This window comes from Hypanus sabinus, chromosome 1 (assembly GCF_030144855.1).
Source record: "Hypanus sabinus isolate sHypSab1 chromosome 1, sHypSab1.hap1, whole genome shotgun sequence".
NCBI lineage: Eukaryota > Metazoa > Chordata > Chondrichthyes > Myliobatiformes > Dasyatidae > Hypanus > Hypanus sabinus.
In genome coordinates this window covers 152,292,392-152,314,323 of record NC_082706.1, presented here as the reverse complement: position 1 = coordinate 152,314,323, position 21,932 = coordinate 152,292,392, and the positions used below count along the sequence as shown (strand labels likewise).

Below are 21,932 nucleotides of genomic sequence, written 5' to 3'. Positions count from 1 at the left end.
CTCATGTACACCCTTTGGACAATCTCCAATGCCAGCACAGCTTTTCTTTGTTAAGGGGCCAAAACTGCTTACAATACTCAGTGTAGTCTGGCCAATGGCTTATAAAGCCTCATCATTACATCTTTGCTTTTACAGTATATTCTAATCCTCTCAAAATGCTAACATCGCATTTGCTTTCCTTATCACCAGCTCAGCCTGCAAGCTAACCTTTAGGGAATTCTGCACAAGGACTCCCAAGGCCCTTTGCACTTTGATTTTTGAATTTTCTCCCTGTTTAGGAAATTGTCTGCACTATTATTCATTATTCCAAAGCACATTACCATTCACTTCCCTACACTATATTCCATCTTCCACTTCTTGGCCCATTCTCCCGATCTGTCTAAGTCCTTCTGCAGACATCCTGCTTCCTCAATATTACCTTCCCCTTCACCTATCTTCATATCATCTGCAAATTAGATCACAAAGCCATCATCCAAATCAGTGACATATAATGTGAAAAGAAGTGGTCCCAAAATAACTTTTTCCCCCACTCTTTGCCTCCTGCCAGTCAGCTAAAGTTCTATTCATTCTAATTCTTTCCTGCAATACCATGGGCTCTTATCTTGTCAAGCAGCGTTATCTGCGACAACTTGGTCAAATGTCTTCTGAAAATCCACATAAACAACACCTGTTAATTCTCTTTTGTCTACCCTGCCTGTTATTTTCTCAAACAATTCCAACAAATTTGTCAGGCAAGATTTCCCCTTATGAAAACCATGCTGATCCTTAATAGTGGATTTCAAAATCTACCCAATCAATTATAGGCCCAACTGGCCTACAATTTCCATTCTCCTGCCTCCTTATCTTCTTAAATAGTGGAGTGACATTTGCAATTTTCTACTCCTCTGGAAGTATTCCAGAGTGTAGTTATTCTTGAACAGTCATTACTAATGCCTCCTCAATCTCTTTGCCTATCTCATTCAGAACCCTGGGGTATAGTCAATCTAGTCCAGATGGCTTATCTGCCTTCAGACCTTTAAAGTTTCCCAAGCACCTTCTCCTTATTAATGGCAACAACACTCACTTCTGCCCCCTGACACTCTCCAATTTCTGGCATATTGCTAGTGTCTTCCACATTGAAGCCTGACACAAAATACTTATTAAGTGGCTCCGTCATTTGTTTGTCCACCATTACTACCTCTCCAGTGTCATTTTCCATTGGTCCAATATTCACTCTTGCCTCTCTCTTACTGTTTATATATCTGAGAAAACTTTTGGTATCCTCCTTTACTGTAATCGTTAGCTATCTTATCTTTATATTTCATCTTTTGTCTCCATATGGCTTTTTAGTTCCCTTACGTTATATTATATGGCCTTTCTTTTGCTTTTGTAATGTCTTTCTTCCCTAGACAACCATGGTTGCATCATCCTCCCTTTAGAATACTTCTTCATCTTTGGGAAATAACTACCCTGTGCCTTCTGAATTGCACCCAGAAACTCCAATTGATGCTGTTCTGCTGGCATCCCTGTCAGTGTTCCCTTACAATCAACTTTGGTATAGCTCATCTCTTGTGCCTCAGTAATTCTTTTTATGCCATTGTAATACTGATACACCTGACTATAGCTTACCCCTCTCAAATTGCAGAGTGAATTCTATCACATTATGATCATTGTCTCTTAAGGGTTCCTTCACCTTAAGCTTTCTAATCAACTCTGGTTCATTTCTAAAGCTCCAAGCTCTTTTTAAACCTTGCACTGCCTCAACCAAACAAGCGACTGCTTATGATGATTGCAGCCCACCAAGTAAGATATACGTGAGGCACATTCCCACAAGGAGCAAGGGAAGAACATGGAGCTTCCTGAATGATGAATGAAATGCAGAAGAACATAATACAAGAAGGCTTCTAATGTGTTGGGATCATTAATTTCAATGAGAGCCAGGCTGACCATCAAAGGGAAAATGAAAATTTTGAAGAAAAAAAAGTTTTAGAGAAGAAAATCAGTTGCCCATGTAGACAAAATCTCAGTGCTGCATAGATTGGCAAATAGTAAAAGGATGGTGCAATAAGATGAGAACTTAAAAGTGTACACTGACTGTTCTGTCAAGGTACATAATTAACACTTCCTATGTCTTCATCATGAAAAGATGTGCTTTTAAATTAGGTGTGAGGGAGGGGTTAGTTAAAACAACCAGCAAGTTAAAAATAGTAAGGAGGCATTAGAAAAAATGGCTGAATTTAGAGGACCGGGTGCATTGAGGTACTTTCGAAGGAGGTGCAGGAGAAGACCACAAGGGCACTGATCATAATTTATCAATGTTCCTTAGATGCAGGAGTGTTGCCAGAGGATGGGAGAGCAATAAATTTTGCTTCCATGATCAAAAACAGAATAAAGATAGTGCGGTAACTACAGATCATTCTGTGTAAACTCAGTGGTAAGAACAGTTTGAAAAACATTGATCCAGAACAGAGTTAATAGACACCCAGAGGAAAATGGATTAATTAAGGCAAATCAGCCAGATTCATTGAGGGCAAATTGAGCATAATCACTTTGATAGAATTGTTTGATGAGATAATGAGGGTAGTACATTTTAATGTTGTGCCTCATAACCCACTCTTGAGTAATTTTGAATCGTATGGGATATTGACAGAGTGGACACGAAGCTGGCAAAATAACAAACAACAGAGGATTAAGGTGAATGAACATTTTTCAGAATGAAGGAGGGAGAATGGTGGCATTCCACAGCGATCAGAGTTGCTTTATTAGCCCAGTCTGTATTAATGACCTAGACTTGTTGGTCAAAAACCACAGCTTCCAAATTTGAAGATGACACAGAACCTAGCTGTGCTTTGAACTGCAAAAACGATAGTGATGGATTGTAGCCAGATATAAACAGGCTGGTGAAATAAGCAGACGTGTCACAGATAATGTCGTGAAACGTAAGGTGATGCACTTTGATAGGAAAAATGAGAAGATACAATATAGAATAAAAGTTCCAGTTCCAAAGGGATGCAGGATCAGAAGCATGGCGGGAATGTGCATGCATAGGACATTGAAATTAGCAGAGCAGATTGAGGAATGGCTAATATTACATACACAATTCTGGGCTTTATCAATAGGATCATGGAATCTAAACGAGCCTTTGTAAAGCACTAGTCAAGCCTCAATTGGAATATTATGTTCAATTATGATCACCAAAGATGTGAGGTACTGGAAGATTCAAAAAAGATTAATAAGATTATTTCCCATGAAGAGAGACTAGGATAGATTAGAGGCACTGAGACTGACTTCTTTGGAGGAGAGAGGATAAGGATAAATTTGAAATATGTAAAATAATGAAGATCTGAATAGTGTGAGGCTATTCCTTTCAGTAGAAGATTTGAGGATCAGAAGTAAAAAAAAAAGTAGATTAGATTTAACAGTGACATTGGAAAACCTTTTTGAATGTAGAATATGGAAGGCACTGCCTGCAGATAGAACATACAAGCCCTTCGGCCCACAATGTTGTGCAGACTCTGGAAGCTGCCTAGAATTTTTCTACTGCATAGCCCTCTATTTTTCTCATCTCCATGTACGTATCTAAGAGTCTCTTAAAAGACTATTGCATCTGCCTCTATCACCTTTGCTGGCAGTGCATTCCACACACCCACCACTCTGTGATGGAGACGGTGGAGGCAGGATCTACTGTGGCCTTCAAACATAGAAATGAATACATAAAGGGAGAAAAAAATTGCCAAGGTACAGAGAAAGGACCTGTGGGTGAAACAGAGAGCTAACATGAACACCATGGGCAGAATGACCAGGTTCCGTCGTGCAGCCATTTCCTGATTCTATTAAAACGTATCTTAAGCAAGAAGTAGTTTTAATTTTTACAGAACCATAAAGGTGAGCCACAGAAGGAATCAGCTCAACCCATTGTGTCCATAAAAGAACTATGCCCAGATATCAGTGTGTGCTGTGATTGGCGAGCTCTTCAATCTTTTTACGGGGTGCCCACTACAGTTTTAGTCATGGATCCAAGGCTCTCAGACACGTTTTGAATCAGAATATACAGTACTTCTTCCTCACACCAGTGGTGTTCTGTCAAGGATCTGTTCTGGGACTCCTCCTTGTTGGGATTTTTATAAATAACTGGATGAGGAAGTAGAAGGGTAGATTAGTAAGTTTGCTGATGACACAAAAGTTGGGGGTTTTGTGGTTAATCTGGAGGGTTGTCAGAGGTTACAGCAGGACATCGATAAGATGCAGAACTGGGCTGAGAAGTGGCAGTTTGAGTAAAACCCAGATAAGTGTGAAGTGGTTCATTTTGGTAGGTCCAATTTTAAGACAGAATATAGTATAATATACAGAATATAGAATGCTCAAAGCTACTGTGCAGGTTAACAATGTTCTTAAGAAGGCCTATGCTGTGTTAGCCTTCATCAACTGTGGGATTGAGTTCAAGAACCGTGAGGTAATGTTACAGCTATAAAAGACCTTGGTCAGACACCACTTGGAGTGTTGTGTTCAGTTCTGATCACCTCACTGCAGGAAGGATATGGATTCTATAGAGGAGATTTACAAAGATGTTGCCTGGATTGGAGAGTTTGCCTTATGAGAATAGGTTGAGTGAAATTGGCTTTTTTTCCTTGGAGCGATGGAGGATGTGATGTGACCTGATGGAGGTGTATAAAATGATGAGAGGTATTGATCATGTGAATAGCCAGAGGTTTTTTCCCAGGATTGAAATGTCTAACACGAGGGGGCATAGTTTTATAAGTGCTTGGAAATAGGTACCGAGGGGACGTTAGAGGTAGGTTTTACACACAGAGAGTTCTGAGTGTGTGGAGTGGACAGCCAGTGATGGTGGTTAAGGTAAATAGAAGGGGTCTTTTAAGAGACTCTTCAAAAAATAGAGGGCAGAGCCATAGTGAAATTCTAGGCAGTTTTGAGTAGGTTACATGGTTGGCACATTGTGGGCTGAAGGGCCTGTAATGTGTTGTAGATTTCTATGTCCCATGTTCACATACTGCAGAGTAGGCAAAGGAAAGTAAGCCATCAGTACTGTGATTGGGTTCAGGAGGGACAATATGCAGAGACTCCAATAGGATATCCCTGGGCAGATCACAGTGTCAGAACCTCTAAAGGGACAACCCTCATGAGGATCCATGCACTGAGGCATTGAAGGATCCAGAGATTGAGAAGGGTGAAGCCATATTGATGATCTAGAAATAGATGGAGCAGAGGTTTCACCTGCAGAGTGGAGACAGAAATTGTGAAGAACAGAAGGTAACAATGGGTCTAGGTGAATTCTGGGTCAGGCAGCATTCTGCTCTGAGAAAACATGGTTTTCCCATTAGTGATCGATATTGATTGTACTCTGGAACAACATGGACCAATAAGGGGAGAACAAGTTTTGTGTAGTCTCACATTGAAACAGAAGTGATCTCACAGCAAGGTGGATTTTCTAAAATGCTATCCCATTAATAAATTATTCTCGGGCTTCCAGCTGGGTAAAGATATCAATTTTAACTGACATTTCAATGGCAAGCTCTGCCATCTTCACCAGGGATGATGCCTAGGCAGGTTTAGTCCGGTGCTATATATACCCCCATCATCTGTCTCTCCTGATTGGTCAGTCCTCAAGCAATCAGGCTTCCGCTGTCCCACCTTTTTAACACTTGAATTCCTGTTCTAACTAGAGTGAGACCTTCACCTTTGTTAAAATTCTTTTTCTCAAGTTTTATTTCAATTGCTTCCCTCACCAGGTGGTCTCAAAAGCCACTGGCACAGCACAGTAGTCTTGTGCTGTCAAAGTCAATCCTATGGCCATTGTGAATGCAGTGTTCTGCTATTGCTGATTTCTCCGGGTAACCCAAATGGATACACCATCTATGCTCCTTGATGTAGGTTTCCACTGTGCTCCCTGTTATACACTGATACACAGCCCAACATTCACAGGGAATCCTGTAAATGCCACCCATCCTGAGTCCCAGGTCATTGTTGTCCCGCATAAGCTAGGATTTGAGCTTCTTTATGGTTTTGCAGGTGGTATTAATCCAGCATTTCTTCAGGATCCTGGTGATCCATCCAGAAACTGTGGAAATATAGGGAAGGCAGGCGGTAGCGACAGGCTCCTCTTCGTTGTTAGATTTCCTGGTATTTCCACAGCCCTTTAATCGATACCTGTACCTGGCTGGAAGCCCAAGAAGAATTTATTTGTTACATATATCAGGAAAGCACGAGATCCTTTTACTCTCCTGTTGATAACCTTTCTACCTGCGCAAGCTCTTTCCTGAACTCTAAAATTAACCTCTTCTTGTTGGTTTCCCCCAATGCTGATCAAAATATATCTCATGAATATATTGTAAGAATCCTCCCCCACTATATATTTACTGATTTTATCCAAATTGCTTTCAAATATTTGAAATTCCCTGTTATCACTTCCCTTAAAATACCTCAGCTATATTATTTATTCAACATTGTGTTTAATTTTGCTTAAATCTAAGCAAAGCAAAAAATAAAACTACTGTTTGTAAATTTTGTTTTTACTTATGAAAAGGCAGATTCTATCACAGTGAAAGTATTTTCTCCGCATTTTCTGGCATTCCACCTAATTCACTCCACACACTGTGATTTTTTTGTACCATTCTTTTACTTTCCAGAAAGTATCAATGAATGCATTCATCGCAACTAACTGAACAATTACCATTATTAATCTGTCATTCAGTTCCTGAAAATACTTTTGTAATTTGGATAATTAGGCAGATAAAAAGAAACAGCCAAATTAATTTTCAGTCACAAAGTTTATCAAAGTCCCTTCTGTGCAAATATTTCAGCACAAAATTACTTTGAAATCATATTTGTTTTTAAATGATTTGGTCATTAGATTTGTTAGAACTAAAAGCCTACTCAGTGTTCAGATTATTGTTTAGCACAGTTAATAGAGTGTCAGTCAATGTGCATAAATAAGATGCAATTAGAAACAATCTAATAAATATAATGATCAGTTGTCCCTGGTATTCTACCGTTTCCATTTTGTATTTTTTATTTACATCTTAATACTCCTGAATATGTTTACAAAGAAAATCTCAAAAGCATAAATTATGCTCATAATTTAGTGGCAACTGGAAGAATAAGAAAATAGAGGAAGTAGAGGCCGCTTGGCTCCTTATGCCTGCCTTGCCTTTCAGTGTGATTACGGCTAATATGTCTCAGGTCTCATCTTTTTCCTATAGTTTTAATTCCCAATTCAAAACTGTATCTGTCTCGTTTTTAAGTACCATCAAAGATCTGGCCTCCGCAACCCTCTGGGGAGAGAATTGCAGAGATTCACGAGCCTTACTGAATTTTAGACGACCACTTCCTAATCTTGTAACTACGCCGCCTTGTTCAAGATCGTTGCAAGCATCTCCGCATTTAACTTGTAACCCCCTGATGTTCAAATAAGATCACTCCTCATTCCGATAAATTCCAAAAATATAAATCTAATTTCTCCAGCTACTCATGATTCAACAAGCCTCCCTTCCCGGAATCAGCCTTGCTGTACTGCCTTCAATGTCTGTAGATCAATTCTAGGGGACTACATACAGATGTGTATAACATAGCATGTACGCACAGCACTCCCGCTGTGTCCTTGCCAGTAATCTGTGCAGTTGTAACAAAATGTACATATTTTTTATACGCCAGACCTTTTGCAATAAAAACCAATAAGCCATTTACTTTCACAACCACTTGCTACACCTGACTGCTAACCTTTTGTGATTCATTCACAGGAATGTATAGTTCCTTTGGTACCTTGCTCATCCTCTATAATCTTTCTTTATAAGAGTATTCCTGAAGATTCCTCTTACCAAAAAGCATGAACTCATACTTTCCAACATTAAACTCCATTTGCCAAATTTTCACCCATTTTGTGTGGTTGTTAATGCAAAGGTACATTTCACTTTATTTTTCGATGTGCATGTGATAAGTAAATGTGAATTAAAATTCCCTCAACCTATCTATATCCTGTTTCAGGGTCCTCTTCACAACAGATACATTTGATACCTTACTTTCCGCCCCCCCCCACCTCCATTTGATAAATATGATTCATAAGGAAGGACAAAGAGGTGATCCTTGGGGCACTCGACTTGTTACATATTCCCAGCCTGCAAAGCATACGTTTTCTAAATTCTCTTCTATGTAATAACCAGTCTTCAATCAATACCAACACACTTTCCCCAATAGTGCTGGTCTATCTTGTGCCCCAGCCTTTTATATGGCATCTTGTCAAATTTCTTCTGAATATCCAAAAACACTACATATACAGGTTCCCCTCTATTGACTCAGTTTTCCAGACATGACTGACCTTTCATAAAATCATGCCAACTCTGTTTGATTACATTAAGAGCAGTAGTTTCTTCCTTGATTATAAACTCCAGCTTTCTAACTGTAGATGTTCTGCTAGCAGTCCCATTGGACAGCATTTTTCCAATCTGCCTATACCTTCACAGAGCCAGTGACTTTTGAAAAACCTGAATAAATGGCACTGCTACTTCTGCAGCGCCTTTATTTAAAACACTAGGGTCCAGGCCATTGGGACCTGCCAATTGTGTCCCTTTAATTACATTGTATTGTTTTCAGACTTTTCCCTCATGATAGTGATTCTTACAAATTCTTCCATATTTTTTGAAACTAGTCCCTTAGATATTAGCAGCATTGCTAGTGTTCACCCTCAGCAACAAGAATTGGTTAGGCACCAAGCGAATCAGTATTAACTACATACCCCATTTCCAGAAAAGTTGGGATATTTTCCAAAATGCAGTAAAAACAAAAATCTATGATATGTTAATTCATGTGAACCTTTACTTAACTGATAAAAGTACAAAGAAAAGATTTTCAATAGTTTTACTGACCAACTTATTGTATTTTGTAAATATACACAAATTTAGAATTTGATGGCTGCAACACACTGAACAAAAGTTGGGACAGAGGCATGTTTACCATTGTGTTACATCAACTTTCCTTTTAATAACACTTTTTAATCATTTTGGAACTGAGGATACTAATTATAGTAGATTTGCAATTGGAAATTTTGTCCATTCTTGCTTGATATAAGACTTCAGCTGCTCAACAGTCCGTGGTCTCCGTTGTCTGATTCTCCTCTTCATGATGCGCCATACATTTTCAATAGGAGATAGATCTGGACTGGCAGCAGGCCAGTCAAGCACATGCACTCTGTGTCTACAAAGCCATGCTGTTGTAGCCCGTGCAGAATGTGGTCTGGCATTGTCCTGCTGAAATAAGCATGGATGTCCCGGGAAGAGACGTCGCCTTGATGGCAACATATGTCTCTCTAAAATCCTAATATACACCTCAGAGTCAATGGTACCTTCACATACATGCAACTCACCCATGCCGTGGGCACTGATGCACCCCCATACCATCAGAGATGCTGGCTTTTGCACTTTTCGCTGATAACAATCAGGATGGTCGTTTTCATCTTTGGCACGGAGAACTCGACACCCGTTTTTTCTGAAAACTAGCTGAAATGTGGACTCATCTGACCACAGCACATGGTTCCACAGTCTTTCGGTCCATCTGAGCTGAGCTCGTGCCCAAAGAACTTGCCGGCGTTTCTGCATGGCTTCCCCTTTGCGTAATACAGTTTCAAGCTCCATTTCTGGATGCAGCGACGGACAGTGTTAAATGACAATGGTTTTCCAAAATACTCCCGAGCCCATCTGGCTATAATTGTCACAGTAGCATGACGGTTTCTTAGGCAGTGCCGCCTGAGGGCTCGAAGATCACGTACATTCAACAGTGGTTTCCGACCATGCCCTTTACGCACTGAGATGTCTCTCAATTCTCTGAATCTTTTCACATTATGTACTGTAGATGTTGAAAGACCTAAATTCTCTGCAATCTTGCATTGGGAAATGTTCCTTTTGAACTGACTAACAATTCTCTCACGAATTTTGGCACAAAGGAGTGAGCCACGACCCATCCTTGCTTGCAAAGACTGAGCCTTTGATGGACGCTACTTTTATACCCAGTCATGATACCTCACCTGCTACCAATTAGCCTGCTTAATGTGGAGTCTTACAAACCGGTGTTACTTGAATATTCTGTGCACTTTTCAATCTTATTTTAATTCTGTCCCAACTTTTGTTGAGTGTGTTGCAGCCATCAAATTCTAAATTTGTGTATATTTACAAAATACAATTAAGTTGGTCAGTAAAACTATTGAAAATCTTTTCTTTGTACTTTTGACAGTTAAATAAAGGTTCACGTGAATTAACATATCACAGATTTTTGTTTTTATTGCATTTTGGAAAATATTCCAACTTTTCTGGAAATGGGGTTTGTAAATATGACCTATTCTTTTGGTTCTTTTAAAACCAAACTGTGAGCCCAAGACTTGGACCCCAAGACCCAAAGCACATCTGCATCATTAAGTGTTCTACCATTAGCGGTGTACTGTTCCTTTATGTTTGATCACCCAGAGTGCAACATTTCACATTTGGCTGGATTAAACTCCATCTTCCATTTCTCTACCCCTATGTATAACTGGTCTATATACCATTATATCACTTGGCAGTCTTCTACACTATCCAAAACACAGCTAATCTTATTGTTGACTGAAAACTTAATAACCCACCCATCTATATTTTCAATCGGATCATTTATATATATATATCACCTGCACTTGAGCTGACAGCTTGTTCCACACTCTTCCCAATGAAAACATGTCCCCTCATGTTTACCATTAAACATTTCATCTTTCACCCTTAACCCATGACCCTTGGTTGTAGTCCTACCCAACCACAGTGGAAAAAGCCTGTTTTCATTTAACCTCTCTATACCCTCATACTTTTGTATACTTCCATCAAATCTACCCTCAATCTTCTATGTTTGAGGGAATAAAGTTCTAACCGATTCAATCTTTCTTTATAACTCAAGTTCTCCAGTCTTGGCAACATCCTTGTCAATTTTCTGTGCAGTCTCAATTTTACTGATGTTCTTCTTGTAAAGGTATGTGACAATACTTAAAATCAGGCCTCAGCAACACCTTATACAACTTCGACCTAACATTCCATCCTCTGCACTCAGTACTTTGATCTGTGAATGCCAATGTGCCAAAAGTCTTCTTTATGACCTTATCCACTGTCACACCACTTACAATGAATTATGAAGCTGTATTGCCAGATCTATTGTTTTACTGCACTCCTCAGTGCCCTACCACTCACTGAGGCACTCCACTATCACAGACCTCTGGTCAGAGAGGCAACTGTCTACTGCCACACTCTGGTTTCTCCCACAAAGCCAATATTTAATCCAATTTACTACCTCACCTTGACAGCCAAGGCACAGAAGCTTCTTGACCGACTTCCTTTTGTAACCTTGTCAAAGACCTTGCTGAAGTCTGTGTGTACAATATCCACTGCCTTGTCTTCATCAACTTTCCTGGTAATTTACTGGAAAGACTCTATAAGATTGGTAAAACTCTAATAAACCCAACAAATACGTGCCACGTGGACTAGCCCTAATCAGCCCTTTTCTGTCAAAATACTCATATAACCAGGTCCTTAGAAGACCTTCCAATAACTTTCCCACTACTGATGTCAGGCTCACTGGCCTGTAATTTCCTGGTTTATTATTAGTGTCCTTCTTGAACAGCGGAACAATATTAGCTATCGTCCGATCCTCTGGTACTTCACTTGTTGCTAAGGATAATTTAAATATCTCTGCTAGGGTCCCTGCAAATTCTTGCCTTGCTTCCCACAGGGTCCAAGGGAACACCTTGGAAAACCCTGGAAATTTAGACACCCTGATTTGCTTCAATACAGCAAAAACCTCCTCCTGGAATCTTTATCAAGTCCATGCCCTCCCTGCTGCTTTGCCTCACTCCTGTGGACTCTGTGTCCCTCTCCTGAGTAAATACAGATGCGGAACATTTACTGAAGATCTCCCCCACGCTCCACGCATTGATTGCCATTCTGGTCTACCAGAGGACCAACTTTGTCCCTTGCTCTTAAGATATCCATAGAAGTCCTTAGGATTTTCTTTCATCTTGTCTGCTAGAGCAACCTCAAACCTTCTTTTAGCCCATCTGATATCTTTCTTAAGTGCTCTCTTGCATTTCTTATACTCGTCAAGTACACCATTTATTCCTATCTGCCTGTACATACCTCCTTTTTCTCTTAACCAGGTCCTCAATATCACTCAAAAATCAAGGTTCCCTAAACCCGTTATCCTTGCTTTTATTGTGACAAGCACCTACAAGCTTTCTCTTCTCAAAATTTCACTTTTGATGGTCTCCACTTACCAATTACACCTTTGCAGGAAAACAGTCTGTTCCAAACCATAATTGCCAGATCCTTGCTGATACCATCAAAACTGACCTTTCTTAAATTTAGAATCTCAACCTGAGGACCAGACCTATTCTTTTCCATTATTACCTTGAAACTGATGGTATTTTGATCACTAACTGCAAAGTGTTCCTGTACACAAACTTCTGTCACCTGCACTGTCTTGTTCCCTAATAGATCAATTATCGCACACTCTCTTGTTGGGAGTTCTATGTACTGATTAAGGAAATTTATCCGGAACACATTTGGACATACTCTATCCGATCTGCCATGTGGGATTCCCACTCAATATGTGTCAAGTTAAAATCACCTACAATAACAACCTTATGTTTCTTGCAATAGCCTGCAATCTCTCTACAAATTTATATCTCTAAATCCTGCAATCTGCCAGACGGTACAGCCCGATTAAGATGGCCATACCTTTCTTATTCCTCGGTTCAGCCCGTAAAGCTTCACTGGATGTGTTCTCCAGTCTGTCCTGATTGAGTACTGCTGTGATATTTTCCCTGACTAGTAGTGCCACCCTCCCCCTTTACTTCCTCTCGCTCTATCACATCTAAAACAATGGATTCCCTGAATATTGATCTGCCATTCCTGACCCTCCTGCAGACATGTCTCACTAATGGCTACAATATCATAATTCCATGTGTTGATCCATGCCCTGAGCTCATCTGCCTTTCCTACGACTCCTCTTACATTGAAATATACACAGCTCAGGACACCAGTCACACCATGCTCAACCTTTTGATTCCTGACTTTGTCTGAAGTCTTAAGAATATGTCTCCACAATCTTCCACTAACTGTTCTGGAACTCTGGTTCCCATCCCCCTGCAATGCTAGTTTAACCCACCCTCCTCAGCCCCTATGCAGTATCAGCAAACATTCCCGCTAGGATATTAGTCCACCTCTAGTTTAGGTTCAAGCCATCTCTTCTGTACAGGTCCCAGCCTCACTGGAAGAGAGCCCAATGATATAAAAATCTGAAGCCCTCCCTCCTAACTAACTCCTTAGTCATATATTAAATTGTATGATGAAACTATTTCTGGTCTCACTAGTATGTGGCACAGGTAGCAATCCTGAGATCACAACCCTGGAGTCCTCAAGTCAAGTCTTATTGTCATTTCAACCATAACTGCTGGTGCAGTACACAGTAAAAACAAAACAAAGTTTTTCAGGACCATGGTGCTACATGAAACAGTACAAAAACTACACTGAGCTGCGTAAAACAACACAAAAACAACACTAGGCTACAGACCTACCCAGGACTGCATAAAGTGCGCAAAACAGTGCAGGCATTAGAATATATAATAAACAAGACAATAGGCACAGTAGAGGGCAGTAAGTTGGTGTTAGTCCAGACTCTGGGTATTGAGGAGTCTGATGGCTTGGGGGAAGAAACTGTTACATAGTCTGGCCGTGAGAGCCCGAATGCTTCGGTGCCTTTTCCCAGATGGCAGGAGGGAGAAGAGTTTGTATGAGGGGTGCATGGGGTCCTTCATATTGCTCTTTGCTTTGTGGATGCAGCGTGTAGTGTAAATGTTTGTAATGACAGGAGGATAATCTTCACAGCTGACCTCACTATCCACTGCAGTGTCTTGCGATCTGCGATGGTGCAATTTCTGAACGAGGCAGTGATGCAGCTGCTCAGGATGCTCTCGATACATCCTCTGTAGAATGTGATGAGTATGGGGGGGGGGGTGGGAGATGGACTTCCCTCAGCCTCCGCAGAAAGTAGAGAAGCTGCTATGCTATGCTATGCTTTGCTATGGAGCTGGTATTGAGGGACCAGGTGAGATTCTCTGCCAGGTGAACACCAAGAAATTTGGTGCTCTTAACGATCTCTACCGAGGAGCCGTCGATGTTCAGCAGAGAGTGATCGCTCCATTCCCTCCTGAAGTCAACAACCATCTCTTTTGTTTTGTTCATATTCAGAGACAGGTTGTTGGATCTGCACCAGTCCGTTAGCCGCTGCACCTCCTCTCTGTAAGCTGACTCGTCGTTCTTGCTGATGAGCCCACCACGGTCGTGTCATCGATGAACTTGATGTGGTTTAAGCTGTGTGTTGTAGCACAGTCGTGGGTCAGCAGAGTGAACAGCTGTGGACTGAGCACACAGCCCTGGGGAGCCCCCTTGCTCAGTGTGATGGTGTTGGAGATGCTGCTCCCGATCCGGACTGACTGAGGTCTCCCAGTCAGGAAGTCTAGGATCCAGTTGCAGAGGGAGGTGTTCAGACCCAGTAGGCTCAGCTTTCCAATCAGTTTCTGAGGGATGATTGTGTTGAATGCTGAACTGAAGTCTATGAACAGCATTCGAACGTACATGCCTTTGTTGTCCAGCTGGGTTAGGGCCAGGTGGAGGGTGATGGCAATGGCATCATCTGTTGAACGGTTGGGACAGTACGCAAACTGCAGGGGTTCCAGGGGGTCCTGTTTCTTAAATTAGCAGTTAAGTCCCTGAATACCGAGCACATGATCAGAGGTGTCCCATACCCTGACACCCAGGAGGCAGCATATCACCTGGGAATCTCATTCTCATCCACAGAACCTCCTGTCCATTTTCCTAAGTAATGAAGTCCCTGTCACCGGATCTCAGCTCTTCTCCCTCTTCCATTCTGAGCCACAGAACCCAACAGTCAAAGACCTGACTGCTGTATCTTTCCTCATCCCCCCGTTAGTACCCAATGTGATATACCTGTTGTTGAGGGGGACGGCCACAGGGGTACTCTGCACTGGCTCCTTAATCCCTTTCCCCTTCCTGACTACCACCCAGTTTCTTGTTTCCTGCACCTTGGATGTAACTACCTCCCCAAATGTCCTGCCTATCACACTTCAGCCTCCTGAATGATCCAGTTTATTTATTTGTAAATCATACTTCAGACCTATTTCCATCGAAATTCCAAGTTAAAATGGCTACGAACCAAATTCAGAACTTGCAGTTATGCTGGCCAAGCTATTGTCACCATCCTAGTGATGTTTTTTGTCATCATGCATTTTGTCTTCTTTCTTATAAAATGTCAATACAAAGAGAGTTCTTTCAGTTCATACCAAGTTTTTGGTATTCTGTGCTTCTGATAACTGAAGGTTGCAATAATGGTATTAGCTAAAAATATTCTTTATAATGAGTCATTTGCATGAATGATTCTTGGTACTAATACAAATAGGTTATAAAACCATCATTGTCTCCTCAAGATCTAGTAGGATAATGTGTGAAATTACTGTATTATTAAAAATCTACAGTGAAAGTCACTGAAACATGGATTGGTTGTGCCAAGTGAGATTTTTTTCCTGCACTGTAGATTTTATGTAAAATATCCATTATAGACATGCCTTATCAAATCTGAATTTTGTGTGACAGTTGTACAATAGATAAAATTAAAGTGTAATACAGGAAAATGACACTGCAGTCTGTCATGGCCCACGCTTTGAACTATGAAATATACAGTATGTCTCCCAAGTACTCATCAGACTACTAAGGCTTCACTTTAGTGGAAAGGTGTCAGGTACACATTTCTGTCTGGAAGGCTGTTGTCCCCAAAACTGGAAAGAAACCTATAAAAGCTGTTCTTTAAACATATATGGAACAGAGATTAGAATATTACTCCATGCAAAACTGATCATCAAAGATGTTTGAAGTCCTGTTGCAAAGTTGTGAAAGTACAAAGCAAATTTACTATCAAAGTACAGATATGTCATCATATACAACCCTGAAATTTGTTTTCTTGCGGGCATACTCAGTAAATCCAAGAAACATTATAGAATCAATGAAAGACCATGCCCAAAAGGGCAGACTAGCAGCCAATATGAAAGACAACAAACTGTGCAAATACTACATACATAAATAAATAAGATAGATAAATAAGCAAGCAATAAATATAGAGAACATGAGATGAAGAGTCATTGAAAGTGAGTCATAGATTGTGGAAACAGTTCAGCCTATGGACTCACTTTCAAGGACTCTTCACCCACCTTAGCAAGAGGTTAATTTAACAGCAACTGTCAGGGATGAAAATATATGGCTAGGTTTTCTGTAGGGAGCCTGGACCAGAATTTGGTATTGATATGTGGCTTTAAGATTACCAGGTGAAGAGGCTATCAATAGTTATGTAAGACTGACCACAGAGACCAATAGATATTGCTCTGGATCCTCCTAGTTTAGAGGCAACAGCATATGATATGCTTACCTGCCTATGCAGAAATATGAGGGGTGATTGATAAGTTTGTGGCCTAAGGTAGGAGTCAATTTTAGAAAACGTAGCATATTTATTTTTCAACATATTTCCTTCCTACATGTACACACTTAGTCCAGCGGTCGTGGAGCATACAGATCCCTTCTTTGTAGAAGTGGTTCACAGCAGGGGTGATTGATAAGTTCATGGCCTAATGTAAAAGGAGATGAGTTATACAGCTCATGTTACATGCATGTGCGGTTCAACTCGGTGAGTGAAAATGCAGAAAGTTTGAAGTTAATAATTCATCTCTTTCTACCCGAGGCCACGAACTTATCAATCACCCCTGCAGTGGACCACTTCTGGAGGTCCAAGATCCCGACTTTTACAAAGAAGGGATCCATTGGCTCCTTGACCGCTGGACTAAGTGTGTAAATATAGGAAAAATAAATGTGCTAGGATTTCTAAAATTGACTCCTTCTGCCTTAGGCCACAAACTTATCAATCACTCCTCGCATACTATCAATAAGAGGCATAATATGGGTGTGGCCATTTAGTACAGTAATTTTAGTGTCCCAAGGCTCTGATAAAGATGCTAACCTTGTCACATTAATATTGAAGGAGACCAGTATTTGCATTTTGCATTCTAAATGTGAATGTTTGATTACATTTCAGGATGTTTGACTACCATGGCCGTGTCCCTCCACCTCCTCGTGCTGTCATACCAATAAAGCGTCCGCGTATCACAATACCCGTCACACGCAGAGGCAAAGGTGGTTTCCCCATGAAAGGAGGTCCACGATCTACAATCACAGGGACTGCTTCTACAGGACCAAAGTGTAAGGCACTGACATAGATAAAGTCCTCAGCTAATTTAAATTTTTTGTCAAGTCTTTAATTACAGCATGCTTAAGTATTCATTCATATTAGTAATAAATTTCACCTCTCCCTCTTGGTTCATGAAATAATTTATGTGACAACTTTAAGGCGCAAAGTTTATAGTTAGCATATTATTTGTGAGTGGATGTTAAAATGGTATGTGATAGAGCTTTTGTTCTCAGAACAAATGAAGGTAATTTGGCTCATGGAGTACATGCAACTCCCATTTGAGTAATCCTATCTGTTGCACTCATTTCTCTCTCTAACCCTGCAATTTATTCTCACTCATACAATGCCCATTAGCTCCCATTTGATTCTTTTTACCATATCTTAATGGATACTTAAGGATGTGCGCTTAGCCAATAGCTTTACTCTCTATAACCATGAGCCTGTGGCTAGGCACAGCTTAAATGCCATCTAGGATTTCACTGATGACACAGATGGTTGACAGTCTCAGATGGTGATGAAGAGGCATACAGGAGTGAGATAGATCAACTGATTGAGTGGTGCCACAACAAGAACTTTGCACTTAATGTCAGTAAGACCAAGGAATTGATTGTGGACTCTGGGAGCACACACAAAAATTCTCATCGAGAGTCAGCAGTAGAAAGGGTGAACAGTTTCAAGTTCCTGAGTATCAACATCTCTGAAGATCTACCCTGGGTCCAACATATTGATACAATTATGAAGGAAGCACACCAACAACTACATTTCACAGGAGTTTGAGGAGATTTGATGTGTCACCCAAGGCTGGCAAATTTCTACAGTCAATATTCTGACTGGTTGCATCAGCATCTAGTACAGAGAAACCAATGCACGGGATCGGACAAAGTTAAGGAGGGTTTGAAACTCAGCCAGCTCCATTATAGACATCATTGAGAACATTTTAAAAAGGTGATGCCTCAAGAAAGAAACAACCATCCTGAAGGCCCCTTATGGCATGCCCTCTTCTCATTACTACCATCAGAGAGGAGGTACACAGAAACAACATCTTAGTAACAGGTCCTTCCTCTCTGACATCAGAACTCATGAACGCTACCTCACTATTCAGCTCAACTGGTGCTCTACTTATTTATCTTCATTGCAATTTGTAGTAACTGTATGTACTACACTGTTCTGCTGCTACAATACTACAAATTTCATGACCTGTGTCAGTGATAATAATCCTGATTCTGATTTAAAATAGCCAATTAACATTATAAACTGGGTCACCATGCCGACTGAAGATGTTATTGGGGGATCTCCCAGTGGCCACCCATTTCAGTTCTACTTCCCATTCCCATTGTCAAACCTCTACTACCACAGTGAGGCCAAACTCAGGTTGGAGAAGCAACACCTTATATTCTGTCTGGGTAGCCTCCAGCCTGACAGCATGAACTTCGATTTCTCAAATTTCTGGTATTTGCTGCCCTCCTCACTGTTCCCCCATTGCCGTTTCCCTCTCTCACCTTATCTCCTTGCCTGCTCATCAGCTCCCTCTGGTGCTCCTCCTCCTTCCCTTTCTTCCAAGGTCTTCTACCCTCTCCTATCAGATTCCCTCTTCTCCAATCCTTTATCTCTTTCACCAATTTACTTGACAGCTCTTACCCCTCCCACTTTCCCGGTTGCACCTACCAATGACCACCTTGTATTTATTCCTCCCGTCCCCCTTCTTACTCAGACTTCTCATCTTTTTTTTTCCAGTCCTGATGAAGGGTCTCAGCCCGAAATGTCAACAGTTTACTCTTTTTCCATTGATGCTGCCTGACCTGCTGAGTTCTTCCAGCATTTTGTCTGGGTTGCTTGGATTTCCAGCATCTGCAGATTTTCTTGTGTTTGTTTCATTACTAATGAAGTAATTAATACCATTGGTTGAGTTGGTGGACAGGTAACTGAGCAGGCAATCCAGAGCATAAGAAAATAAAATGCAGAAAAGAATCAGCAGGTCAGGGAGCATCTATGGAAAGGGAAACATGGAAAAATCCAGCATGGATTTGTGCGTGGAAGGTCATGTTTGACAAACCTTATTGAATTTTTTGAAGAAGTTACGAGGAATGTTGACGAGGGTAAGGCAGTGGATGTAGTCTATATGGATTTCAGCAAAGCCTTTGACAAAGTTCCACATGGAAGGTTAGTTAAGAAGGTCCAGTCGTTAGATATTAATGCTGGAGTAATAAAATGGATTCAACAGTGGCTAGATGGGAGATGCCAGAGAGTAGTGGTGGATAATTGTTTATCGGGATGGAGGCCGGTGACTAGCGGGGTGCCTCAGGTATCTGTTTTGGGCCCAATGTTGTTTGTAATATACATAAATGATCTGGATGATGGGGTGGTAAATTGGATTAGTAAGTATGCTGATGATACTAAGGTAGGAGGTGTTGTGGATAATGAGGTGGGTTTTCAAAGCTTGCAGGGAGATTTATGGCGGTTAGAAGAATGGGCTGAACGTTGGCAGATGGAGTTTAATGCTGAGAAGTGTGAGGTTCTACATTTTGGCAGGAATAATCCAAATAGAACATACAGGGTAAATGGTAGGGCACTGAGGAATGCAGAGGAACAGAGAGATCTAGGAATAACAGTGCATAGTTCTCTGAAGGTGGAGTCTCATGTAGATAGGGTGGTGAAGAAGGCGTTTGGAACGCTGGCCTTTATAAATCGGAGCATTGAGTACAGAAGTTGGGATGTAATGTTAAAATTGTACAAGGCATTGGTAAGGCCAAATTTGGAATATTGTGTACAGTTCTGGTCACCGAATTATAGGAAAGATATCAATAAATTAGAGAGAGTGCAGAGACGATTTACTAGGATGTTACCTGGGTTTCAGCACTTAAGTTACAGAGAAAGGTTGAACAAGTTAGGTCTCTATTCATTGGAGCGTAGAAGGTTGAGGGGGGATTTGATCGAGGTATTAAAATTTTGAGAGGGATAGATAGAGTTGACGTGAACAGGCTGTTTCCATTGACAGTAGGGGAGATTCAAACTAGAGGACATGATTTGAGAGTTAGGGGGCAGAAGTTTAAGGGAAACACGAGGGGGTATTTCTTTACTCAGAGAGTGATAGCTGTGTGGAATGAGCTTCCTGTAGAAGTAGTAGAGGCCAGTTCAGTTGTGTCATTTAAGGTAAAATTGGATAGGTATATGGACAGGAAAGGAGTGGGGGGTTATGGGCTGAGTGCGGGTAGGTGGGACTAGGTGAGATTAAGAGTTCGGCACGGACTAGGAGGGCAGAGATGGCCTGTTTCCATGCTGTGATTGTTATATGGTTATATGAAACAATTTGGATTACATTTTAAATTCCCTTATGTTAACTGGACCAACCAGAGGTGTCCAAGAAAGCTTCCTTCATCAATATATACTGTAGATGGACCTACCAGAATTAGAATTAGATCCTGAAAGACTTCCACCTGGGAAATAAGTGGCAGAAGTGTCCATCGATGAACACTTTTGGTCCAGAGACCATTATTCTATTAGTTTTTAAATAGTTATACAGAAGGATACAACCAGTTCTCTGCTTAAGGTCCTTAAATGGGACAAAGAAAATTTTGGAGCTATTAGTTGTGACCTTGCGGAGGTTGATCAAAGTGAGATTGTTTGCCGGGAAAAGGGTATCAGCTTAAAGGAAGGTTTTTAAACAAATAATGTCAAGAGTTCAGGACTGGCACGTTCCTGTTAGGATGAAGGTCAAGGCTGACATGTTTTGTAAATCCTGCTGAGAGTTATTGAGATTCTGGTTAAGAGAATGAGGTGTTTGTAACTCAAAATTTCCACCATACGCAGATTCTCTTGGGTTCATGAGAGATATCAACATGATTCTATCTTACAATCCCTCTGGAATGTCCTTACAATCCATTCAGTTCAAAAGGATCAAATGATAATTGATAAATGTTGGTATTTCCTGTAGTTCATGTTTCAGGATTTTGCAAATCATGAAAAATAAAATTTAAGGAAAGTTAAGGATTTAAGAGTAAAAGGAACTGGGGTAATAATAAGACCATAAGATATAGGAGCATACGTAGGCCACTCAACCCATTGAGTCTGCTCCACCATTCAATCATGGGCTGATCCAGTTCTTCAGGTAATCCCCACTCCCCTGCCTTCTTCCCATATCCTTTGGGTGCATTTAAGGCAGAGATAGATAGGTTCTTGATTAGCCAGGGCATCAAGTGGCCAGTGGCCTTCACAGCCACTCATATCAATGAATTCCACAAATTTACCACCCTCCGACTAAAGTAATTTCTCCACATCTCTTTTCTAAATGGGCATCTTTCAATCCTGAAGAAATGCCCTCTTGTCCTTGACTCCCCTACCATGGGAAATAACTTTGTCATATCTAATCTGTTCAAGCCTATTAACATTCAGAATGTTTCTATGAGATCCCCCGCCCCACCCCCGTTCTCCTGAGCTCCAGGGAATATAGCCCAAGAGCTGCCAGAGGTTCCTCATGCAGTAACCCTTTCATTCCTGGAATCATATCTTCTCTGAACCCTCTCCAATGTCAGTATATCCTTTCTAAAATAAGGAGCCCAAAACTGCACACAATACTCCAATTGTGGTCTCACGAGTGCCTAATAAAGCCTCAACATCACATCCCTGCTCTT

The 21,932-nt window shown here is 40.9% G+C and overlaps 1 protein-coding gene across 2 annotated transcripts in view; it reads left to right on the top strand.

Moving 5' to 3' along the window:
* Nucleotides 1-21,932, top strand: part of LOC132399201 (RNA-binding Raly-like protein) — a 489,585-nt gene that overhangs the window by 407,399 nt on the left and 60,254 nt on the right. For both annotated transcript variants that reach the window (XM_059979344.1, XM_059979353.1), the window contains exon 4: nucleotides 17,152-17,315. In XM_059979344.1, coding sequence (XP_059835327.1) covers nucleotides 17,152-17,315 — 164 coding nt within the window. The remainder of the gene's footprint in view (nucleotides 1-17,151; nucleotides 17,316-21,932) is intronic.